The sequence below is a fragment of the Triturus cristatus genome, chromosome 1_2 (assembly GCF_964204655.1).
Source record: "Triturus cristatus chromosome 1_2, aTriCri1.1, whole genome shotgun sequence".
Lineage (NCBI taxonomy): Eukaryota > Metazoa > Chordata > Amphibia > Caudata > Salamandridae > Triturus > Triturus cristatus.
Genome location: NC_140580.1, coordinates 170,070,315 through 170,096,485, shown reverse-complemented (window position 1 = coordinate 170,096,485; position 26,171 = coordinate 170,070,315). Strand labels below are relative to the sequence as shown.

Here is a 26,171-nt window from a genome sequence, read left to right as displayed (position 1 = left end):
ATGTCAGTTTTAATGCATAGGCCTCTAAATGGTTTTTGAAGCCTTCGGGAAATTGAAAAATATCATCTTTAGCAGCAGCAGAATTGCTTATTATAAATGAGTCACACAAAGTGATCTTCTTGATCCACTGGATCTTCATTCACCTTCTCTTTTTTCTCTCTCTGTTTTGCTCTGGTTCCTTATTGACCTTATCCTTGGTGGTTCGGGGTCTAGTTCTGTGGTAGATGGTGTGCATCTTCGATCCTTTCCAATTATTGTAACCTTTAGTGGGTTATGTTGTGGTTTCTGGATTAATTTTTTTCTCCAGAAGCTTTTTGTTTGTTGAATTTTCCCGTCTTCTTTGTTCCTTCTGTGTCTAACTTTCCTCATTCCGGTGTGCAAATTTGTCTTTTATTGCTGTTTCTCGGCATATGTTATTCCAGGGGGCGTTTATTTCCATTATTTGAGATGTTCCTGCTTGCCCAACGTCTTTGATTGATTCAGGTTGGTCCTGCGTTTCCTGTCTAAATTTTAGATCTATTTCTTTTGTTGACGAACATCCTACATCTGTAAGGGCACGTTGATTCGACTTATTTTTTTGGAGAGTGGAAACGGTGTTAACTGCAATAGCTGAGCCTTCATCCGTTGGAATGGGTTCTAAAATATGTTTCAGTTGAACTATGTCAGTTAATGCAGCCCCAGGCTTGGAATCATTTAGTGATGTTATTTTTCCTACTCGGGGTGATTTCTTTTTAAATATTGAAAAGTTTTTTTCTGAATCTAAGCTTTGTTGCTTTTTATATTTGAACCTAGCCTTCCTTGCACGTTTTCTTTGCATTTTTGTCGGTTTTGCAAGAAGTGGGGTCTTGAGCGAATTCTGTGTTTCCGTTAGGTTGTCTATTGTGTTTGATTGCTCATCGCATTCCGCTTGCTCTCGTCCACCACTTACTTTACTACTTGATTTTATTGTTAAGTTGTTGCATTTTGAAATTGCCGTCATGTTCGTCTTGTATTGGATTTCCATATGCTGCTTGTTATTACAGGTTAGTTTTACAGCCCCTAGAATATCCTTTAAAATATCCGGGAGACTTGCCAATTTCTCAATTATACTGCCGCAGTCAGGCACTTGTTTATCTTTGTTTGATCCTCCAATTTTCCCCTGTTTGTTAATAGGGACGTAAGTAAGTCCATTTTCGCATTTATACCTGAGATGTGACCAGCAATTAGGTTTATAAGACCTATTTGGACTTCCATTTTGTCGGATTGATAATTCAACACCCTTATTGCTCGGTCCAGTGTGCCTAGCAAAGACTGACTCCATTGTGAACTCGGGTGTTGTTCATGGCACTTCCCCGAATCACCTGATTCATGATCAATCATACTAACGGATGAGATTGTTATTGGTACAGAAAGATTCAATTGATTTACTTTTGTTTGAGAACGTCTGCTATCATCTAGTCCAATCTGTTGTTGCTCATTATTAGACAGCTGGCTTTGTGGAGTTGATACCGTCATTCCCTGTCTGCTCTGTTGGGCTTCTGTACAAATTACTGATGGCAAGGCGTTCCCTTGAGATTCTTTTTTTTGTGTTATTGTTTCCATGATTTCTAAAAGTTGGGATCATTAGATAGATGAAATGAGTTTGAGCAGGGTTCCTCCTCTTGGGCTAACTGCTTTGATGATTCACTTAACTTTAACAATTTCCCCATGAGTTCCTCCGAGTCGTCCTTTACAATTATATTTTCCTCGATTGCTGTATCTCTGATATTTGTGCTTCTACTTGACTTGTTTAATTTTGATTTTGGTTTTTCCTCCACGAATTCCTCTACAGTTCCCTTATTTACGCTACTAGTTGTTTCCATTGCAATTGTTGTGGGTTTAAACTGGTGCACCTGTGCTTTTGCTGTTACCAGCTTACTCGATGATTGATCTGTCATTAGTTTCTGTGGGGACTGCTTCCCTATTGAAGCATCGTTGTTGTTTATCAAAGTTTGCACGGAGGGAGCTTTTATTCTGTCTGGAAAGATAGGGCTTGGCAAATTGGAGGCCTCGGCTGTTGGTGCATAAATCGCCGCCATTGGGTCCTTTAAATAGAAAAATTTATAAATCCCAGTTTTCTTTCTCGGGCTCAATGTTGTTATATCAGGTGTCGGTGCTGAGACCAGTCTTTCTCTCGGTCTTGCGGTCATTCCTTTTTGGTTTGAAGATGAGCCTTCCTCGAGGGATTTTTTAGATTTACCTTTTTTTGATTTTTTTACCTGTCACCAATTGACGAATTTTCCCCGATCTCATTTCTTTATTCACTTTGCTTCTTTACTCCTTTGCACTCCTTCTATTTCACTTATACTTTAAGCAAGTGAACTTGGAGTGGGGTTTTTTTGGACCCAAGTGATCTTCTTGGCCTCCGGGCCTTGATGGGGCCCAAAGCTGAATGACCAAGCAATCGCCCAGTGATGAGGATAGGGAGTAGCCAAAAAGTGACTTGAAGTCGCTACAGATGACTGCCGATTGCGGGGGCTCGCGGACTTTTGCGAACTTTATCGCAGACTTCACTGGCTGATCTGGCTCCTCCTACTTACTGGGGCACGCAGGGCTCACGGGGCTCTTACTGGACCCTTCTCGCCCCTTCTCAGCCCCCCGGGTTCCTGTCGCGCCGTTTTCCGCCCCAACTCTGCAGCTCCTGCTGCTACCACAGCTGTTTCTCAGCTCCGATTCTCCTGACTCTCCCGCGCTCGTGAGAGTTGCAAAACCTAAATGCAGACCAAGTGCCAACACGCACCGATCCTCCCGCTCACACAGTTCACACAGCTCGGGGAACACCGCCAGCACCTAAGCACCCTTCGATGTGGTTCAGCGTAAGGTGATATTCCAGGCAGATCAGAGCTTCGGGGGCACAGGGGGTTCAGAGGGCACAGCAGGGCTCCTCGGCAACGTACCAATGACCACTCCACGATTTCCGCGCCCTCAATCTCTAATACTGGCTAATGCGGCTTCGTCCCAGGGCAGATCTCCTCTACCACACCTGCAATGGGAGCAGCCGTATCGGCGTAGCCGGCGCTGTCTGTTCCACTCCAGAAGTAATCCTTGCGCTCACCAACAGGAACTCCTGCGCAACAGTGCAGCGCTGGGCAAATCGGAATGTTCTGTGGTTTTGGCCGCAGTTCACAGCCTTATACCGCGATTATACCATGCAAAACCACCTTAGAGTCTATTGCCCCAGTTCATTCACCTTCATTGCTGCATAACCCTCCTGCACCTGTGGCGCTACTGTTGAGGGGAAATGAAATGAGCACGCACATGCCGCAAGGGCCGCCACCTCACCTGATGCAGGGAGCGCCGGACACGCAAAGTCTCTGCCGAACCCCAGCCGCGGGTCTCAGATGGCCTCGGCAGCGCAGGCAATTTGCGGCCGCCTGGGAACTCCGCCCGCAGCCGCTCTGGTCACCAGGGGGGAAGGCTCCGAACACTTCGCGGCATCCAACTGCCTCGTCTCTGCCCTTCGACCTCTATCTCTCCTGCCTCAGACGAGGCAGCAACTCGGCGCCCCGGTGGTGCACAGAGGCACAAAGGTGCAAGTTTGGCAAAATCGGCGGGATGCAGGGGTGCAGCGAGGCAGCAACTCTGCCTCCTCCTCCTCCTCCTCGCACACTCGCTCACTGCGGCCGGCCGGCGGTCAACACAGAAACACGGGACGGATCTCCGGATTCAGTCTTTGCCGACCATGGAGTCAGAATGCAATTCTCTCCTCTTATGTCCTCTCCCCGCCCAAAGTAAAAGCGCTACTAGAAGTTGCTTTCGCTTTGTGGGTAGCCTTTTGTCCTACATATCTATCCGTTTATTTATTTGAGCATTTGCACGATTTATATATATATTTTAGCATTTGCAGGATTGCTTATGTTACACAAAGTGTTTTGTATACACGGGGCCCCTCGGGTTGTATCGTTACATGTAGTCTGGATTCTCTTTTCCTTTTCCATTATGGCTGCCACAGTTCTGTATCGGGGCTGAGCATTTTTCTCATCACGTGATTGGCCACAGTGTTGGCGCGTTCAATATAATTTTCGATTCCTCGCTGACCTAGTTCACGCTCAACGTCGTCAAGATTTTTGGATATTAAGTTGCAGATTATTTCCTTACATTCAGGTCAGTTGGATGCAAACACCGTTTACCTTGCGTGCTTTGTACTCTAGGTACAATTGCTTAACTCCGCACATTTTTTTCATATCGGCAGGTGTTGTGCTTTGTACTTATTGGATTCAAAGTCAGGTATTTCCTTTCTTTCTTTCTCGATCACTCACTGGGGTTTCGGTAGTGACCAAGTGTATTCACTCACATTCTCATGTTGTTGCAGTAGAATTCCGCTGCAGTTTGGACATTTGTTCGTACTGGCACTCAGGAAGACTGCCAGTAAGTATAGCTTTATTTACTGCATTGACTTTGTGATCACCGGGAGATGGTGCGCATATTTTCACCGCCTCGTTTTCATACCGGCATGGTTTATGGCTGCACTTCTGTTCTGTTTTGTGGCACAGTTTATAGTTTGCACAGCACAATTTAAATGACTCCTGGTTACCTAATTTGTTTCGTTTTCTTATTTATTTTTTGGACTATATTGTCGTTCTTCACTTTTAGCTCTATTTCCCGACTGCACTTCCCTCCAGTGGTGGTCCCTCGGGCTTGTCAGGCTAACTCTTTTTTCTCTTTCCAATCTCATGGGTGTTGCTGGATGAAATGGCTTAGTTTAATTTCAATCTATGCTCCAACAACCATACAAACTAAAAACTGTTTATGTTCACATTTCAGTGTCCCTTAAGAAGGGACTTAAGGTCCCGAAATGCATTGGGCACAGTGTCATCAAACGCAACGTCTATTCATATTATCGCAATGTTTTTGTTGTACAATTGTTATTTGAGTATCAGCTATTATGATACAATAATTTCCTCATTGACTGAATGAGTTGACTACAAACTTGAATGTTTTACGCTTCAAATGAAATTTGATTGAAACCCCACTTGAATATTGTTGTTTTTGTTACATTATTTATGAAAATCTTTAATTGGTTTTGAAAAAAAATTGTGAAGTTTAGTATAACATTGACCAGCAGTGCACACTGTTTCTTTCAGGCTATTGCGCTTTATCAGTCTCACACTTGCATATCTTAATCTACCGCCAGACTGCATGAATATTATCAAAGAGACTAGACGTGCTACCACAAGAGCCTGCTATGCAGCAAAGTGGAAGCAGTTTGTGATATACTGTAATAGCAACCACATCAACCTGCTTGATGCTTCTGTACAAATCTTTATATGTTATCTGTTACATCTACAACGTTCTAATTTAGCGTACACATCCATACGTTTACATTTGGCTGCAATGGCTGCATACCTCCAGAATAGACAACATCTATCTCTTTTTAGAGTGCCTGTTATCAAGCCTTTATGGAGGGACTCAAAAGAGTCATTTCCCTGAGACGTCCACCTGCTCCAGTGTGGAATCTCAACATAGTTCTCACCAGACTAATGGGTCCACCCTTTGAGCCGTTGCACAAATGTGAACTGCAATTTCTCACATGGAAAGTTGCTTTCCTTGTTGCTATCCCATCACTCCGAAGAGTGGGTGAGCTTTAGGCATTAACTCCAGAAGAACCCTTTTTACAAATGCACCAAAATAAAGTGGTTCTTCGGACTAATCCTAAATTCCTACCTAAAGTAATTTATGCTTTTCATATCAATCAGTCAATCTGTTGAGTTACCGGTGTTCTTCCCTCAACCAGATTCAGTGGCAGAACATGCCCTACACACATTGGATGTGAAGAGAGCATTGCTGTATTACATAGAAAGGACAAAACCTTTCCGTAACACAAATCAACTTTTTGTCGCTTTTGCTCCGCCACACAAAGGCAATCCCATATCAAAACCAGGTATTGCAAGGTGGATAGTCAAGTGCATTCAAATATGCTATGCAAAAGCAAAACTAATGTTAACAGTCACCCCTTAGAGCACACTCTACACGCAAACTGGGAGCTTCTATGGCATGCTTAGGGAATATACCCATAGATGACATATGCAAAGCTGCAACATGGTCTACACCTCACACATTCACAAAACACTATTGTGTTGATGTGTTTGCAAACAAGAAGCTAGAATAGGCCAGGCAGTTTTACGGACACTATTTCAGACAGACCACTGCAACAGATACAGGTTAGCCACCTCTTTGGGAGATAACTGCTTATAGTTTATGCACAGCATATGATCTACAGCTCATATGCCTCGAACAGAAAATGCTACTTACCCAGTATGCATCTGTTCTTGGCATATAGAACTGTAGAGTCATATGCGCCCTCCCGTCTCTCCGGGTACTGATACCTGTTATAGTAAACTCTTATTTAGATACATGCATTCATGGACATCTCCTTTTGCTACTTTCACTAACTCCATTATCACCCACTGCGGGAAAATAATCTAACAATGGAGTCGATGCCCATGACCACTATCACCGAAAGGAGGATTCACCTACCTCGTGACTGGAAAGACTTCTTAGAAGAAAAACAAAGTGCAAACTTCTGGACCCAACACTAGATGGCGAGCTATGCACAGCATATGACTTTACAGCTCTATATGCCAAGAACAGATGCATACTAGGTAAGTAGCATTTTCCTTTCATCTCATGCGCTACAGCCGTGTTGTTACAACGCAAGGCATTACATCACAAGTCGTTTCTATGACTTGCTGTAGGGGGCACGCTAAACTAAGGAATAGTATAATTTACAATTCCAACACCTTCCCTACTGTTGCACACGCTGGAGTTGGAATAGTAAGGTATACTATTCCTAAGTCCAGCGTGCCCCCTACAGCAAGTCGTAGAAACGACTTGCGTTGTAACAACACAGTCGTCGTTATGACCACGTTGTAATCACATGCGTTGTAGCGCTTGCGATGTAACATTGCATATTCCTCGTCTGAGAAGACAGCATATCCACGTCTTCCCCCTATCTGGACGACTGGCTCATCAAAGCCAGCACTTACCAGAAGTGTCTCCAACACACGCAAGCCACAATTCGCTTACTACACCAACTAGGGTTTACAGTGAATGCGCTGAAGTCCCATCTGCAGCCTTCAAACACACAGATTTATTTGGGAGCCACCATACACACTCAAAAAGCTCTAGCCTCTCCCAATGCAGCCAGAATTCACAGTATTCAGTCTTTTCTCATTCGGTTTCAGCCCAACCACTCATTACCAGCCAGAGTCTTCATGAAACTGCTGGGAATGATAGCGCCTTGCATCATAATCGTACCGTATGCAAGACTTCACATGCAAGACTTCACATGCGTCCCCTTCAAGAATGCTTAGCAAGTCAGTGGAACCAGTCACAGACTCTTTCCAACTGTCACGCCTAGCACAAGCCATTTGGAAATGGGCAGTACACCACAAGATTTATCTCCTGGCAGAACACCTTTCAGGAGTAAACAATCAGATTGCAGACCTTCCCAGCAGACAGAAGCAAAAAAAATCCACGAGTGGGAACTTCATCCTCAGGTTTTCTTCTATCAGGAATGGGGATTTCCTCAGATAGACCTGTTCGCCACAGCAGAAAACGCAGCTACTGCTGCATACTAACAAAACACACAACACTTATCTCTATTCAGAGTACCAGTGATTAAAGCCTTTATGGAAGGGTTAAAAAGAGTCATACCACCAAGAGTCCCACCTGCACCAATGTGGAACCTAAACATCGTCCTTACAAGGCTAATGGGTCCACCATTCGAGCCAATGCATAAGTGCCAATTGAATTCCTCTCATCGAAGTTTGCTTTTCTCATCGCAATAACTTCACTGAGGAGGGTTGGTGAACTCCAGGCACTAACTATACAAGTGCCTTTCTTTTAGCTTCATAGAGACAAAGTGGTTCTTCGCACCAATACTAGATTTCTGCCTTTCATATCAATCAATCGGTTGAGTTATCTGTCTCAACCTGGTAACTCAACCGATTGATTCTGTAGTAGAACGAGCTCTACACACCCTTAATGTTAGAGGAGCTCTACTATATTACATTGAAAGAACAAAAGAATTTCGCAAAATCAAAGCAACTTTGTGTTGCTTTTTCTTCACCACACAAAGGCAATCCCATATCTAAATCAGGCATTGCAAGATGGATCGTAAAATGTATCCAGACATGTTATCAGGAAGCAAAAAGAACTTTGCTAATACCCCCTAGAGCATATTCCACATGCAAATTAGGGGCTACTATGGCCTTCTTAGGGACTATCCCCCTAGCTGACATCTGTAAGGCAGCAACATGGTCTACAGACAACTACATCAACTACAGGTTAGCCACCGCTTTGGGAGTGTACTGCTGTATAGTCTATGCAAATCATGTGATCTACAGCTCACATGCCTCGAACGGATAATGTTACTTACCCAGTAAGCATCTGTTCTTGGCTTGTAGAGCTGCCGATTCACATATGCACCCACCCGGTCTCCTGTAGTTGTGGCAGTTTCTCAGTTTACATACATATGCATGGACATCTCTATTCTACACTTACTAACTCCATTCTTGCCCTCTGCAGGAAAACAACCTAACAATGGAGTCAATGCCCATGCACACTATCACCGAAAGGAGGAGTCACCTTACCTCGTGACTGGAAAGACTTCTTTGAAAAAAAACAACTTGAAAACATCCGGACCCAACACTAGATGGCAGGAGTATGCAAAGCATGTGAATCTAAAGCTCTACATGCCAAGAAAAGATGCTTACTGGGTAAGTAACATTATCCTTTCCTGTTCACTCTAGGATATTAAACATCCAGAATCCCTGAGTGCTCTGTAATATCCACAGAGAGTAAAGGGCACTAGTTGCTTTTATAGAAGTGTACTGCCTCTGGCTTATCTCATACCGCCTCCCTCTCCTCCAAACAGAATGAGTCTTCCTACTGTTTATCGGGGTGTTAAAGATGTGAGGCAATGTGGCTTTTGTTTTAGATGCAGAAATCCCTAGTCAAGTAGCGTCTCTGAAAGAAGGAATTGATCGGATTTCAGTAGCCTGTACTTCAGTTGCCTGTACTTCAGTTATACCTTCCTCTCCACTGAATTTAGGAAGTGGGAGTTGGTCAAAAAGATGTGAATAGTGGAATTTACAGAAACAACTGTTCTGATGAAAGCACCTGCCAAGCAACACTCTGAGAAAGCCAGTTGGTTCACTGCCGCCCTACACGAGTCCAGACGCAACTGTAGATGGCTAGAGAAGAGATGGAGAAACAACAACCCCGGAAGCCCACGCAGCCTTCAAGGTCGCCATTTCCGCACACCACATCCTCCTCAAAACCACAAAGAAAATGGTTCACCAAACCCAACAGCGAAACCACAGAGGTAAGGCCTCTGCAACAAACTTCTCTCACCTCAAGTTCAAACAGATCTAAGACAGCTGCGACACCCAAGAGCTGCCCATCACTCCCTCCAACACTGCAAGCGATGCCGTCGCCCCCCAACAGATCCTGCTCAATTGGACCCCCCCTCACCATGGACAACACACTCAAGTCCATGAAGAGCCTTCACTCTGGAGCCCCCTCATACCCCTGCCCACACCACATCTTCCACAGAGCCACCATCGCCCCTGAACTACGCCACACTATCAGCTGCTCCATTGAGACCGCCACCTTCCACGATGACTGGAAACACGCAGAGATAAACCCCCTTTTTAAGAAACCATCCACCGACCCAACAGACTTCAAGAGTTTCTCCCTGCTCCCCTTCACAGCCAAGGTTATCGAGAAGGCCATCAGCGCACAACTCTGACTTCATAGAAGCTAACCACATCCTGGACTCCTCTCAGTCTGGCTTCTGAAGAAACTACAGCACTGAGACCGCCCTCCTCGCCGCTACCAATGACATACTAGCCCTCCTCGACCGGGGAGAAACTGCAGCCCTCATCCTCCTGGGCCTCTCTGCCACCTTTGACACAGTCTCCCACTGTACCCTAAGCACGAGACTCCACAATGCCAACATCTACGACAAAGCCCTGGACTGGATCTGTTCCTTCCTCACCAGTAGAACACAGCAAGTCAGACTACCTTTGTTCCTCTCAGAACCCACGGAGGTGGACTGCGGAGTCCCCCAGGTCTCTTCCCTGTGCCCCACCCTCTTCAATTTCTACATGGCCTGCTCACTGCCATAATCAGGAACCACAGACTCAACATCGTCTCCTTTGCTGACGACTCCCAGCTGATCCTCTCCCTCACCAATGAACCCACAATCGCCAGAAAAAACTTCCACTAACCGATGAAAGCCGTTGCCACCTGGATGAGAAACCGCTGCCTTAAGCTGAACTCGGACAAGACCGAATACCTCATCCTGGGACCTAACACCTGCGCTTGTGAAGACTCCTGGTGGCCTACTACATTAGGAACCCTGACCCCTCCACACCCACTGGCCACTCATAAAACCTCGTCATCATACTGGACTCCTCTCTCACTATGAACAGCCAGATCAGTGCCATCTCATCATCTTGCTTCCACACTCTTCGTCTGCTTCGAAAGACCTTCAGATGGATCCCCGCTGAGGCCAGAAAGACGGTCGTCTTCGCACTCATCAGCAGCAGACTCTACTACGACAATGCACTCTGCGCAGTCGTCGCCCATAAACTTCTAAGGAAACCACAGAACGTTCAAAATGCAGCAGCCAGACTGATCCTCAACATCCGTCACCGTAGCCACATCTCTGAACGCCTACGAGAACTCCACTGGCTTCCAGCCAACAAAAGAGTAACCTTCAAGCTCTTCACACACGCCTACAGAGCCCTCCACGATGCCAGCTCAGCATACCTGAACCACCGCCTCTCATTCCACTTACCCACCTGACCCCTCTGCTTCTCCTAACTGGCCCTGGCCACCGTCCCTCGGATCCGCAAGACCAGGACCAGAGGAAGATCCTTCTCTTGCCTTGCCGCCAAAACCTGGAACACCATGCCTCTCCACCTCAGATTATCCCTGTTGCTCACCCAATTCAGGAAGGATCTCAAGACCTGGCTCTTCGACTGAACCTCAGCCCCCACTCAGACCTGCAGCCCCCGTCCTCTCTATACCCCCCAGCACCTTGAGACCCTCACAGTTGCGCTTAACAAGTACTGATTGATTGATTGATTGATTGGTTCTGGCCTGAAGTGTTGGTAGCATTGTTTGGAAAATTACTGGCATCAGCCACAGGTGAGATGGTGAGTGATCTATAGGTCGACAGTGTTTGACTTCTTTTCCCCTTGGAGAACCATGCTTTTTTTTAGATTAAGTTGGGAATATTCTAGGTTTGCGCTAGCATTTAACCTTACCAAAGTTAGTTACGATCTGTTTGTTGTATTGCTTACCCAAATGGAAGGCAATTTAGTCTGCTGGGGAGAATCCATGTCTCATTGCCAAGCCAGAATGGATAAAGTCACATCACCTGAGTGCACTACATTTTCAGGATTGCTAATGATTTAGCACTTGATACTAGAGTATGACCCCTCGACTTATAGTCTCAACAGCGAACACCTGCAGTACATTGAGTATCTAGATTTGTGTTTAGATGACACCTGGCTAGCTCTGCGTTGAGGAAGAATGAGATGAGGGAATCCGGAGTCCTCTTTTGGGGATGCAGGCTAAGACGTTGTTATAAAACATGGAGGTCTTGCTCTTTTGCCTGGATCGAGCTTGTGTACCCAGAAGCTACATAGCCAGCATCTATGTGTCACCTTCAGGCAGACTCTCTCCATGACCTTTCCGAAGAGCTTTTTTTATTTTGTGCCATATGCCTTGCAGGCTTGTGCCATAAACATCATGACCATCCTGCCAAAAACTTTTAACCTGAAGTAAGACATCTGATGGAGAAAATCGACATGGTGTGAGAAGCAGGTTCGGAGAGCAAATACATCGACTGATAATGCGGGGAATGATAGTGAAGTAGGGGAGAAAGTAGTAGTCTTTCACACAAAAAAAGGTGTTTTAACCAAGCAAACTTCAAGGGACATCATATGAAAAGTAAAATACACCTACAAGAGTTTGTAGTCCTGTATCTTGAAGGCTTCTGTGTTCAGGGATCTTCATCCGTGGCCACAGAAACAAAAACTGTATGACCCTGCATTGCTTAACGATGCAAGCAACTTCTGCAGTTCTTAAACGTAAGAGTTAGTGTCAGTTTTCACTTTGCAGCCTTTAACAGTTCCCTTTTATTCCTCTCTCTTTAAAAGAAGTGAATACAGAGGTGTTTTCTGTCAAATTAAAGCCAAGAGATAGGAGTTTTGCCCAGGTATGCCATTAGTTTCAAAGTTGCAAAGACAGAGTGATTGTTCTGGAGAACAAGGACTACAGAGAAGTATCTTTTCCATTTTGCAAATTAACCAACAAATTATGCATACTTCTTTTTCATTCCACTTTGTAACTATCCTTTGCTTTATCTGTTAAAGGAGATGCTGAGAGATTTAAATATTGGAGAAATGAAGTGTGGCTTACCGATGTTGGCAGTTTCTTTGGCACTAGAAGGGAAGGCGAGCCACAGGGAGATGACCTCCAAGCTTCTCTCAGACCTTTGTGGGACAGTACTGAGCCCACAGGATGTAGAAACCTCTTTTGACAAGCTACTCCAGGAGCTTCCAGAATTGGTCTTGGATACGCCCACAGCACCCAAGGTTTGTTACTTTGGCTAAGTTGTGGTTTATTAACAAATAAAGAAAACGGATAGGGAAGACTTGATGGTCAATGAGAAATTTGCAAGTCACACACTAAAAGAAAGCTGACAGAACATCACTAGCTGTACTAGATGGTTAAAGGATAGATATTTATCTGTAAATGTTGCATTGAGTTACTAAATATTTCTTGTCAAATATCTGTATTGTGTGTGTGAGAGATTACTTTCTAATTGGATGGTCTTTTTATTGACTTAACATTAAGCCAGCTTCATGTCAATCTCTAGCTTGCAGATGGGTAGTCTTTTCATCATTTGACCTTTAAAACATTTTCTTAATGGCTAATGGGATAATTTCATGTGTTAGTTTAATTCTCACCATTTGGTTACATCCAATACATTTCTTTGTCATTAAAAGAAACTATATTGAAGTATAGATTATTTTGTTGTTGTCTTTCTTTCTCAACAGTTTGTGGGCCAGTTCATTGCTAGGGCTGTTGGAGATGGAATTTTGAGCAGAGATTATATTGATCGTTATAAAGGAACTGTGGATTGTGTACATGCACGGTAAGTTATAATTGCCTGTAGGGATTAGCATTGGCTCTTCCACTTGGGCATCATGAGCAGTGTTGTACTAAAAGAGGATTGGGGACTGGGAACTAGAGGGAGGTGGGGTGGGACAAAGATATTAAGGCGTTGCCTTCCAGCCCTAAAACTGATGTTTTTTTACGCTTTTGTATATTAAGGAGAGCATGAGTGCAGGAATTGCTATCAAAGAGGTATACAAAAAAGTGATCAGTGGAATGCATCAATCAATCTCAGTCACCGGTAATTACTCAGGCTGCATTCCAGTCCATTGTTATTTTGCACACCATACCACTTAGTTTGGTCACAGCCATATGTAACTCAGTCTTGACTCTGCTCCAATGGGAACAGTCCATCCCGAACTGCCAGGTCAAGTCCTCCTCAAACCGGAATGCGAGCAACCAAAGGAAGGCTTCCAAAGACTTCATTTTTGCCTGTAAGTGGGAGCAGAGCTATGCCTTGGTACAAAGCACTTGCAAGAGTTCAGCCAGCGAATAGTCAAATACTTGGACAGGATTGTGCAGAGCACACAGTCACAATTGCTGTCGGTCCCTGCCTTTACTCCCAGCATTTGTATATCTCACTGTACTCCTTCTCCCACAGACTCCTGACTGTTATCTGCCTGTGAAGGCTTGGTGTTCTGGCCTCTTAGCTGAGAAAGCAAAGCTGCAGTCTGCAGTACTACTGTGATACCACACTACGATGCCTGTTGGGTTCTAAATGCACAGCCCTGTCCCACTGGAACCTAGAATCCTATTTACATCTGGAACAAATAACATTTACAGCAATGTGCTGGTGACCTAGATACATGTGTTTGGGGGCCGATGTTCTGGGTCAGTCGTAGTGTTTTGGAACGTATGTTGTGTGTGAGGTGCTTCTGATTGGCTGGAGGAGGTGTGAAGAGCTCTGAAGGCTTCTTGTTGGGCTTTGCTGGTTTTGTTGCAAGCTGAGCAGTGGTATTCTTCATGTGTGTTTTGAGTAATAGAACCATGAGTATTTTCAATCTAGCCAATTTTAAGGGTATTGATTGAACCGCCCGCCCTCCACGCCTTAGCCCCCCCCCCCCCCCCCCCCCCCCAGCGGCACCTGTGTTTTTAAAATTATTTCCCAATCTACTATGATACTTGTTTCATTGAAATATAAAATATAAAAGGCTGTGATAGATAGGCTATTTTCTGAATCTGTGTCTCATTCTCATTGAAGTGAAGTCAGGAGTATGCTTTAGTTAGGATTTACATTGTTTATAGCATTTGCATGGCACACAGTCTGCCGTTACTCTGGTTTTGTATTGCTGTCTGTTGTTTCTTTAATGGAACTTCTTTTGACATTTTGGCATTTTACATGTGTTAATTAGAACTCTACTTTTTGAACTGGTGTCTTGTCCCAAATGCAGTTGTTCATGTCGAAATATATTTGATCTTACAGTCCGTTTCACCATCAGGTCTGATGTTCGTCAACCTAGGTCTTTGATGTTGTTGAAGGGTGTCTATTATTGGTGTGCGGCTAAGGACGTTGGGAGACTGGTTTAGGGAGAAGACAAAGGGGTATGCTTGGTGAATATGAGTAATAGGAAATTGCAGATGTAGTATCTAGCCTTAACTCACCTGAAAGATCTGCATGCAGCATAGCCAGTGTCTGAACAGTCTGGGCACAAGGAGGTAGTATAAATCAGTGAATGGCTTCACTCTGTATTTAGAGATGGAATACCGTACAGTTTATCATAAGGGAGGCTGGTGATAGAGTCTGGTTTATCCTGAGTACAACAGTGTCTCCTTTTGCCTAACTCTCCCAGCTCTTGTACATGAATACTTGAATAACGATTTACTGCTATCTGATAGAGGTTACAGCTGTACACTAATTCCAATCTCAAATGTGTTCTGATAACACGCAAATCCATCTCTATCTGAAGATGAGCACATCTTGGACACATATTTAGACACACAGTGTCTGAAGTATATTCATCTTTCCATTTATTTTTATTTTTATCAAAAGCTTTATAGAGCAATGATGGCGGTACACAGAGCGATGCAGATAGAGTAGTGTGGATTCATTATTATGCCATTTGTTTTGATATCATAGAGGCAGACACGCTCACAATTAATATTATCTGTGGGTAATAGAACAGTCAGAAATTAGCTATATGCATCTATATTTACATATTTAGAATGGGGAGTATATCGAAATCACTTGTAACTATTTGCAATAGACAGCATGTCTTCGCTTTCAATACAATTGTCAGTAGCTTGTACATGGCCAATTTTTGAGGAGCTACAACCAGTTTTGTGGCAATATCAAGACATGAGTGTATGCCTGGATAGGTTGTATACAGTTCTCTTCCAGGGGAACCTCATCAAAGTCATAAAGCACTGAATATTCCCGCCCATGTGCGGGGACCCCGGAAATAATAAAATTATATATGAAGAACATATATATACAGCTCTGTATATGTATAAACATATATTATTTTTTCCCAAGCAAATGCAGCCCTCATAGAAAAGGCTAAACAATGTAGACACAAATATCCAATAATGCACCATAGGTATAATAATACACCTAAACTCCTTTTTTTTTATTTTTTTTTATTTTATGAGGTAGATAACTCATGATAAAGGAAAAAAGAACACTGTGCAAACCACAGATCCACAAAACATTGTTAGCCTGCAGGCTGCATTGCAATACAATACCATAGAGACTGAAAAGCCTTGTACAGGTAAAAACTGGCACCGTGCCTTTAAGGCAGCCCTGACTCCAATATCCCATCATGCCTCAGGGGTGACAGTTGGGTCAGTTGTTCTTTCCGGCTCCTTCAGTCAGGACCCTGGAATTCAGCTCTCTTCTTTTTTGACTTTTCAGTCAAGAATTGTTACTTTTCTAGTAATTTTTTGGGCTTCCTCTGGTTAAAGTCTGTCGGGGAAGCGTATTCCTGTGTTTTCTGGCTAAATTTAACAACTTTTTCTTTCAGAAAAATGCCTTATTTATTCATGCCGCGTCCATCCTGTGGCAAAAAGAAGGCCTCTTCAGACACACACGAGGTGTGTATCGTCTGTCTACCAGATTCTCACTCTCCTGCATCCTGTCGTCACTGCAAGGACCTTTCAAAGAGGACTTTGAAAGAGAGAGAGAGAATTAGGCTTTATGGCCTTTCGGAGCGATCGACGTCGAAGCAGCTGGTCTCTGTCTGTTCTCCATCGGCGTCGGGCTCGGCGTCGAAGACTCCAGCGGCGGGATCGTCGCTGAGAGGTGAGGAGTCCAGGGGGAGTCATGCTTCCAAAAGAAAGTCCACGTCGACGCTCGATCCGGCGGCGAAGCGCATTTGTTCGTCGTCTGCAACTTCGACGTCAAGAAAACATCGTTCGACGTCGAAGGAGGCTCATCGCCGATCAACGTCGAGAAAACATCGTTCGACGTCAAGACATCGCTCAACGTCTAAGTCGACACCAAGAGAGAAGTCGACGTCGCATGAAGCGCACAGGCGTGAGACGCCGGCAAGATCTTCGACGTCGAGACCTGGTTCGCCGTCGAGGGAAAGACGATCCTCTTCGAAAGTGCTGACGACGTCGAGGCAAAGATCATCGTCGGAACATTCGGCGTCGAGGCGGATGCCTCCGTCGGAGTCGACGTCGAGGCGGATGCCTCCGTCGGAGTCGAGGCGGGTGCCTCCGTCTGAGTCGACGTCGAGGCGGGTGCCTCCGTCGTCTAAGGTCTCCAGATCTTCGGAGAAGATGGTGACGTCAAGGCGAGATTCCCCGTTGGGTTCTAGACCTCCGTCCAGGACAAGTCCTCCGTCGACGACAAGGCTCTCGACGTCGAGGCAGGACACCTCGCCGGTGATCCATTCGGCGTCGAAGTCCAGGTCTCCGTTGATAGGCCTATCACCGTCGAGACGGTCCCCCGAGGTGGAATACCAGGAGACGTCACACATTCGTCTGACTTTCAAGAAAGTATCAAGGCGCAAATCTCCTCATAGAGTGGTATATACCACATCGGAGCACGATTCATCGCGTCCGATCTCAATTTCACCCTCAGCCGCTCGAGATCAAGATCCGAATCAGCGGAGGTGTTGGGTCTCTCTCCAGTTCCTCCAGTGGAGCATACATCTCAAAACGAGGGCCATGCTCGGCCTCAGAGCCCCGTCAGGGAAATGCCTCAGAACACTGCGATGATTCAGGCAGTTAAGGATTCCTTAACAAGACTAAGGACTCTGGATCAACCATCACGACCAGCAAGATCCCATTCTCGAGGAAGAGAATTGCAAAGGCGCTCACGCTCGCCCAGAAGGCGATCCAGGTCTACCTCTCATAGAAGAGAGTCAATCAGATCGGGGAGAAGGCGACGGAGGTCTCCTTCTTCTTCCTTGTCAAGCCGTTCGTCCAGAAGGGATTATTCACCCACACTCACAGATACTCCACCATCTAGAGTGTCGCCAGTGGACGACATCACCACTTTCCAAGATGTGCTGTGCAGAGGAGCGACAAAGTTGAACATTCCTATGCCTGTTCAAGAAACCACCTCTTCTGTCATCTTCGAGACCCTTCATGAGAGAGCGGTGTCTCGTCCATTGTTGCCTTTAGTCCCTGGGTTGCTTCAACCAGTGATGGATATCTTCCTCACGCCAGCAACTATCAAATCTGCGCCGGCGTGGATTCTTAAGAAATATCGTCCGGCTCCCGAGGATCCTCTATTTCTCAATGCGGACCCTCCACCGGACTCTGTGATCACGGCTGCTGCCAGAAAAACCCATTCAGTGGTGTCATCTGAAAGTGGCTAGTGCCTCAGCGCTTCTGGGGCGCTACGACAGATCACTATGGGATTCCCTGCAGCGATTTATAGAAAAAGTGCCTAACGAAAACAAAAAGGACTTTGAAGAGATCCTGCACGACGGCAGCCTAGTTTCAAACCAAGTGATCAGCGCAGCAGCGGATGGAGCAACGTTGGCAGCGCACTCATTTGCTCATGGGATTTCCGCCAGAAGATCCTCTTGGTTAAGGCTGACGGCCTTGAAACCTGAAGTTCAGGCAAGAATTCTGAATCTGCCTTTCTCGGGTAGTTCGCTTTTCGGTTCTCATGCGGATGAAGAAATGGCTCGGATGAAGTCAGAACTCGAGACCATGAAGGCTGTGGGCCTAGAGAAACGGAAAGAATTCCGTCGCCGTAGGGGAACGGACAGGCGTAGCTACCAGCAGAGGGTTAAAACCCCTCACTGGCAGAAAAATCAAGACCAACAAGGGCAAAAGAAGCAACAATTTCAGTCCCGTAGACCATCCAGGGGACGTGGAAATAACCGCCAGGCCGGAGGTGGAAACAAGGCTCAAGGAAAGCAATGAGAGTCTGCTTCCTCCAATGCCGTCCACCGCTCCGGTGGGAGGAAGTATTGCAAACCATCTTCCAGAGTGGCAATCCATCACAAAGGACAAGTGGGTTCTGAATATACTGCGACATGGATACTCGCTTCGTTTCCGGAGCCCTCCTCCCTCGATCCACCCTGTACAATCATCTAAACACCTCAGGATGTTAAGAGAAGAAGTAGCGACCCTTCTGCTCAAATCAGCAATAGAAAGAGTTCCCAGGGCGCAGAGAGGGAGAGGAGTCTACTCCAGATATTTTCTAATCCAAAAAAGAAATACAAAAGCAGAGTTCAGACTCATCTTGGACTTACGAACACTAAACAAGCATATCAAAAGAGAAAAGTTTTGCATGCTTGAGCTTCACCAAATATATCCGCATCTCCGGCAAGGCGATTGGATGTGCTCGCTGGATTTGCAAGACGCGTACTTTCATGTTCCCATCGTACATCGGAAATTCCTAAGGTTCGTAGTGGGGACCTCTCACTATCAGTTCAAGGTCCTACCATTTGGCCTGAAATCGGCCCCTCGAGTATTTACAAAATGCATGGCAGTAGTAGCGGCTGCACTGAGGCGCGCAGGAGTCTTCGTCTATCCCTATCTAGACGATTGGCTGATAAAAGGACCATCGCCTCAGAGTGTACACTCACAGCTGGCACGCTGCCTGAACCTGTGTCACAGATTGGGGCTCAGGGTGAACTTCAAGAAATCCAACTTCACACCAACCCAAAGGATACACTACCTCGGTGCAACTATAGACTCCGCAGTAGGAAAAGTGTTTCCTTCGGAGGAGAAACGGTCATCCCTGATCCACAAAGGCAAGCAGATTATCACCAACAAGCTGTCTACAGCGCGACAGATTTCGTCCCTGCTAGGGGCCATGGCATCTTGCATATTCCTGGTGCCCAATGCCAGGTTGAGGATGCGTCCTCTCCAACAAGATCTGGAGGACAAATGGGACCAAAGGAATTCACTGTGGGAGGAAACAGTCCGTCTTTCCTCAGCGGCCAGGCAGTCAATCAAGTGGTGGTTGAAGCCACTCAATCTACAGGTGGGACTTCCTTTTCATCAAGAACCCCCATCTCAGAGGCTGATCACCGACGCATCTCTGCAGGGTTGGGGTGCGCATCTGGGATCCCTACAGACGCAAGGACTGTGGTCCAGCAGCGAACGGTTGTACCACATCAACATGCTAGAACTCAGGGCAGTCCACCTAGCCCTCATAGCGTTCATGCCCGCAATCAGGACGAGTCCCATTCTAGTACAAACGGACAATACCACCACAATGTACTACCTGAACAAACAGGGGGGTACTCCATCCAGGACGCTCTCGCTGGAGGCTCAGTCCCTGTGGCACGGGAGCTTAGCAAGGAATATTTCGATAAAGGCGGTGCACCTGCCAGGAGAGCTCAACGTAAAAGCGGACTTGCTCAGTCGTCATTTTCAAGATCCAGACGACTGGGTACTCAACGACAAGGTGCTAGAGGACATCTTCAAGGAGTGGGGACGTCCGCAAATAGATCTCTTCGCGGACAAACACAACGCGAAATGCCGAGGCTTCGCATCAAGATACCATCGGCCAGGATCCATAGGGAATGCCTTTTTGATCGATTGGTCAATGACATTTGTGTACGCCTTTCCGCCTCTCCCACTGATCCCCAAGGTGGTGACCAAGCTACAACACTCGGCGGCCAAGATGATCCTCATAGCACCGGACTGGCCGAGGCAGTGGTGGTACATGGATCTCCTCCACATGTCGATTCGACCTCACAAGCGCCTGCCGTGCAGACCGGACTTGTTAACCAAGATGCAGGGGAAGATTTACCATCCCAGTCTTCCCTCGCTGAGCTTAACAGCATGGCTCCTGAAGTCCTCCAGTATGGCCATTTAAACCTTCCCCAGGAGTGTATGACCATACTGAAGGAGGCTAGGAGGCCTTCTACAAGACACTCTTATTTCTGTAAGTGGAAGAGGTTTTATGTATGGTGTATAACATCAGTATAACCCTACAAAATGTCAGGAGGAAGTGATTTTGCCTTATCTTCTTCACTTAGCCAGGGTGGGGTTGAAATTTTCATCCATTAAAGTTCACCTAGCGGCCATTACAGCATATAGGCGCTCCCCTTCACAGCAGTCATTCTTCAAGCTGCAGGTGGTGAAGGATTTTTTACAGGAGCTCAAAAAGGTTTACCTCCCCAGTAAGGCCTCCCGCGCCTTCTTGGGAGCTGAACTTGGTTCTATCAAAACTTATGAGTTCACCTTTCGAGCCCATACATAAGGCTACTTTACAGCACCTTACATGGAAAGCAGCTTTTTTAATAGCTATAACTTCAGCACGTAGGGTGAGTGAAATACAGGCCCTCTGATCTAAAGAACCCTACACAATTTTTCATCTGAATAGGGTAGTGATGAGAACTCATCCATCTTTTTTTACCAAAGGTGGTGTCAGATTTTCATGTTAACCAGACTATCTCCTTACCAACCTTTTTCCCAACCCCTCATCGCAAGCGGAGAGGGCGTTGCACTCTTTAGATGTTAAGAGGGTTCTAAAATTCTACTTAGATAGGACTAAGGCTGTCAGGAAATCTGACCACTTATTTGTTAATTATGGTGCTGTCCGCACAGGTTTTGCTGCATCTAAGCATTCCATTGCTAGGTGGATTGTGTCAGCCATTAAATTGGCTTACCAGCTGGCGCAGAAGCCACTGGTCGCTCGACCTAAAGCGCACTCCACAAGAGGAAAGGCGGCTACTGCTGCCTTTCTCAATAATGTCCCACTCTCCGAGATCTGCAAAGCAGCCACTTGGAGATCTGTCCATACATTTACGAGGCATTATTGTCTGGACTCGGACACCAGAGCAGACACTCAAGTAGGACAAGCCTCCTTGAGGAATGTGTTCAAAAACTGAATTTGTCAATGGTTTTTTACTCCATGTATAATGCAGTTCTCATTTGCCTGCAGGTGGAAGGTGGGCTTGCTATTCTATTCAGTGCTTATGACTATTGATGAGGATCCCCTGGAAGAGAAGGATAAGTTACTTACCTGTAATCCTAGATCTCTTCCAGGGGTATCCTCATCAAAGTCATAAGCAACCCACCCGCCTCACCAGGCAATTATGAGGAGTGGATTATTTAACATGGAGGAAATATATCTTTGTGTGTAGGACTACGGTCTCGCAAAGAACAACTGACCCAACTGTCACCCCTGAGGCATTATGGGATATTGGAGTCAGGGCTGCCTTAAAGGCACGGTGCCAGTTTTTACCTGTACAAGGCTTTTCAGTCTCTATGGTATTGTATTGCAATGCAGCCTGCAGGCTAACAATGTTTTGTGGATCTGTGGTTTGCACAGTGTTCTTTTTTCCTTTATCATGAGTTTTCTACCTCATTAAAAAAAAAAAGGAGTTTAGGTGTATTATTATACCTATGGTGCATTATTGGATATTTGTGTCTACATTGTTTAGCCTTTTCTATGAGGGCTGCATTTGCTTGGGTAAAAATAATATATGTTTATACAGATACAGAGCTGTATATATATGTTCTTCATATATAATTGTATTATTTCCGGGGTCCCCGCACATGGGCGGGAATATTCAGTGCTTATGACTTTGATGAGGATACCCCTGGAAGAGAACTAGGATTACAGGTAAGTAACTTATCCTTTTGGTGTCAAAGCTTAAAACCTTGTAGAGCTAGGCATAGAAATCTTTGCAAAAGAACATTCTACTGAGTACAAGACATGAGTGTACGCCTGGATAGGTTGTATACAGCTTTGGTGTCAAAGCTTAATCCCTTGTAGAGTTAAGCAAAGGAATCTTTGCTGAGTACTAGTAAGCTAATGAGTGTATTGACAGTGTTGAAATTGATGATGGTATGTGCGGTAGTTGGTATCAAGCTGCAGTTACTGTCTTGATGGTGAAAGATTCCATACGCATGGATAGATCGAAGAGAAGTCTGTGGTTTCTCGAACAGGATATAGCCAGCTCTCTAAACTCCAATCACTTCAAAATGCGGCACCGCGAGTACTGCTTACTTTACCCAAACACCAGCCTACTACCGCCAGCATAAAGCAACTTCACTGGTTTCCAGTGAGAAGGCAGGTGGAGTTCAAGGCCGTTTGCCTAGTACACTATATGGAGGAGGGGCGAAGGATTTACAATCTTTATTTCCTCGGTATGCCCCATCACGCCTCTTGAGATCCACTGATACTGGACTAGTACATCTCCCCAGGATAAAAAGAGTAAGATGGGGAGAAAAACGCTTCTCACTCCAAGCCGCTAAATTATGGAACTCCCTCCCCGTACAACTACGTCTTCAGTCTAGCAAGCCGCTTTTCAGGAAAGGTATAAAAACATGGCTTTTTATTCAACCCTAAATCTGCTTGCTGTTCCGGTTTTTGCACATTCCTCAGCGCCAAGACGCCTCGGCAATAGTGCGCTTTACAAATATTCAGTCAGTCAGTGAGACTTGAGGGAGTCATGGGAGTAGATCGAGTTTTAGAGAGCAATGGGTGCCAATGAAGAGAGATCATAAAGTGCCGCTGTTGTAGTGGATTTTGGCAGTTCCAGATGGCAGTGAGATGGTTAGATGCATTGGACTCAGGGCTGGTGAAAAAGTAAGAAATAAGAAAAAGACTTTGATTTGATCAGTGTAAAGTTCAAGGTGATAAGGTGGTGGTGTAGAATATGAATAGGAGAGAGAGTAGCATAGATCCCTAAGGGATGCCCACATGAAGTGTAGTGAGTGCTAATGTCTTAGTCACACACAGGCCAGAAGGGTATAAGCGAACCATTTGTGTTGCAGGCCTGCAATTCCAAGTGAATTGAGGGAGGATTGTAGAGAGATATGGTCTGTAGATTTAAATGTGTCAGAAAGATGTAGACGTATAAAGATAGAAGAAAGGCAATTGTAAGCAGTGAGTGAAGTGTACAGAGACCAAACTGGAGAGGATAGATAGCTTGCTAGAGGATAGAGAGAGTATGTGATAGTTGTAGACTTGTTTGAATGTTTTGAAGGAAAAGGGGAATTCAGATTCTGAGCAACAGTTGGGCGAGAAAAGACGAGCCTGCGGGCCCGATTCACAAAAGTAAACTTAGACCTGAAGTATTAGTTTAGCCCTGAAGTCTAAAGTTAGACTTCAGGCCTGAAGTTAGACTTCAGGTCTAAGTTTACCTTTGTGACTTTGGGCCAATATTGTTATTGGTTTTTTAATTTTAAAAGGCACAAACTTAGTTGATTTGAAACGTGTAAATGTTGAATGTGGGTGAATAGTGGGTAATAAAGAAGTCAGGCAGAGGAGCTCTGAATGTAAGCACAATTATTTTGTCTTGGGGATGAAATAATTAAAATGTGTGCTAGATGGCATCCAATTTGCTAACCTGATTGTGTCAAATTACCTCAAGGCCTGGGAGAGGTTACTGGCAAAGAAGAAATCTAGGTACCTCTCCTTCCACTCGCAGATAAATGCCTTTGTCACGGACATAACCCTCCATCTGATGATTCTTGGTTAAAGGTTTCCTCTTTCTCAAAGCAGCCTCTTTGTAGACGTCATTAGAACACTGGGTATTTATTTTTGTGTAATAATATCTATTTGGGAGTTTTAAGAATAGAAACTGGAAAATGATGATTCTCCAATTATCATACAGAGAGAATCTTGATTTCATTAAAGACAACGGAGGCTGACATTATGCAATAACTTTTATTGCGCCGCTCAAGATGCAGCCCTTTAAAGTATAACAAATACATCATAATAAGAACATTCCAAACAAGACAGCAGAGTCCCATGGTAACCGATAGACTTCCTCTTAGAGCTGCGATGAAAAAAGTAACTGTAGCTTAAACTTCTTCCACGAAAAGAAAGGTTATAACGAAGAAGAATCTGAAATAAAAAATAAAGAGGGTAGTATTGACCATAAAAGGTGACAAAGCTCACATGAAAAAGGTACATTAAATCAAGGGTAAGAAACAATCCTCAAAGTACAAACATTAATAAAACATCCACCTGGGAGTGGTGGGAGGGATAATGTCAGCCTCCGTTGTCTTTAATGAAATCAAGATTCTCTCTGTATGATAATTGGAGAATCGTCATTTCATTACAAGACCGGAGGCTACATTATGCAAGTTCAAAGCTCCTCAGTGCAACATTGCTTACATGTTCAACAGGTTTAAGGTAAAATTTAACAAAAGTTGAAGCGTTAGACCAATCAGCTGCTTTAAGAATATCGGAAAGTGATCCTCCACCCCAAAAAACCTTACTTGCTATAGCGGCACGTGAGGAGTGTGCGCCGAATTTAGACAAATCTATTCCTGCTTCAAACATGACTGATCTTACCCATCTAGCAATAGTAGCAGAAGAAACGGCTTTGAAGGGTTTTACATAGGAAATTAGTAATTGCATTTCATTGCAAGGTCTAAAGGCACTCATCATTTGTTCATAAACCTTCATGCAACTGACTACACATAATTTTGGAGAGTCTGGAAAAAGAGGGTAGAAGATGTTCTCAGACATGGTTTTGGTCCTTTTACATATTTCAAAAACTACTCCGTCAGGGGAGTAAAATCTATTACATATTTCTAGGGATTTTACATCGGATGCTCTTCTAAAAGATATAAGGCAAAGTAAAGTAGCTAGTTTAGTAGATATTTGTTTCCTTGTAGGAAAAGAGTTGTCTGGCCAAGATGAAAAAAGATCAAAAGCCAGGTTAACGTTCCATAATGAATCATATTTGGGTTTGGGAGGACGTTTGATTTTAATACCTTTCATTACTCTGCGGATCAAAGGGTCGGTACCAATAGAGAAATCGTTTAACAAGGAGTGTCCTGCTGAAATTGCAGATCTATAGCAATTAACAGTTCTATAGCATAGTCCTGAATTAAAGAGAGCTGCTAAAAAATTTGCTACTTTAACTACAGGTGCTTCCACGGGATCCATATTCCGTTCCATGCACCAACTTCACCATCTTATCCAAGCACTGGTGTATCTTTTTCTAGTTCCGGGGGCCCATGATTCATCCAAAAGGCTTTTAGCTTCTCCTGAAAGACCTGAGTATCTTGAAGATTCCCTGAAATCTTCCAGGCAAGAAGGTTCATGTTTCCTTCTAAAAGAAGAGGGTGTAATTCTCCTTCCAGACCCTGGAGAAGATCTAAACTCCCTAGGATAAGACGAGGAACTTCCATGGCCAATTCCATCACACCTGGGAACCAAATTTGTGAATTCCAAAAAGGAATGATTAGAACAATTCGGCAACGATCTGAACGAACCTTCAGAAGAGTTCTCTGGATTAGAGCAAAAGGGGGGAAGGCATAACAATTGAGATTGTTCCAAGGTTGGAGAAGTGCGTCTACCGCTATAGCAAGAGGGTCTGGTTTCCAACTGAAAAATTGGTCTATCTGGGACGTCAGTCTGCTGGCGAAAAGGTCTATATCGAAGGGGCCCTTCTTTCTTTATTTTTGATAATTTCTTTAAAGAAAGCTGTAAGAGAGCTGAGGATGTGTTTACTTGAAATCCCAAAAATTCCAGATTTTGTGAGGGAGTCATGACAGATTTCTCTATGTTGATGATGAAACCTAAGTTCTCTAAAAGGTCCACAGTCCATTTCATATGGATTAGTAATTCT

The 26,171-nt window shown here is 44.8% G+C and overlaps 1 protein-coding gene across 5 annotated transcripts in view; it reads left to right on the top strand.

Moving 5' to 3' along the window:
• PDCD4 (programmed cell death 4) overlaps positions 1-26,171 on the top strand; it is a 468,841-nt gene that overhangs the window by 228,961 nt on the left and 213,709 nt on the right. For all 5 annotated transcript variants that reach the window (XM_085603425.1, XM_085603423.1, XM_085603426.1 and 2 more), the window contains 2 exons: positions 12,411-12,632; positions 13,098-13,195. In XM_085603425.1, coding sequence (XP_085459551.1) covers positions 12,411-12,632; positions 13,098-13,195 — 320 coding nt within the window. The remainder of the gene's footprint in view (positions 1-12,410; positions 12,633-13,097; positions 13,196-26,171) is intronic.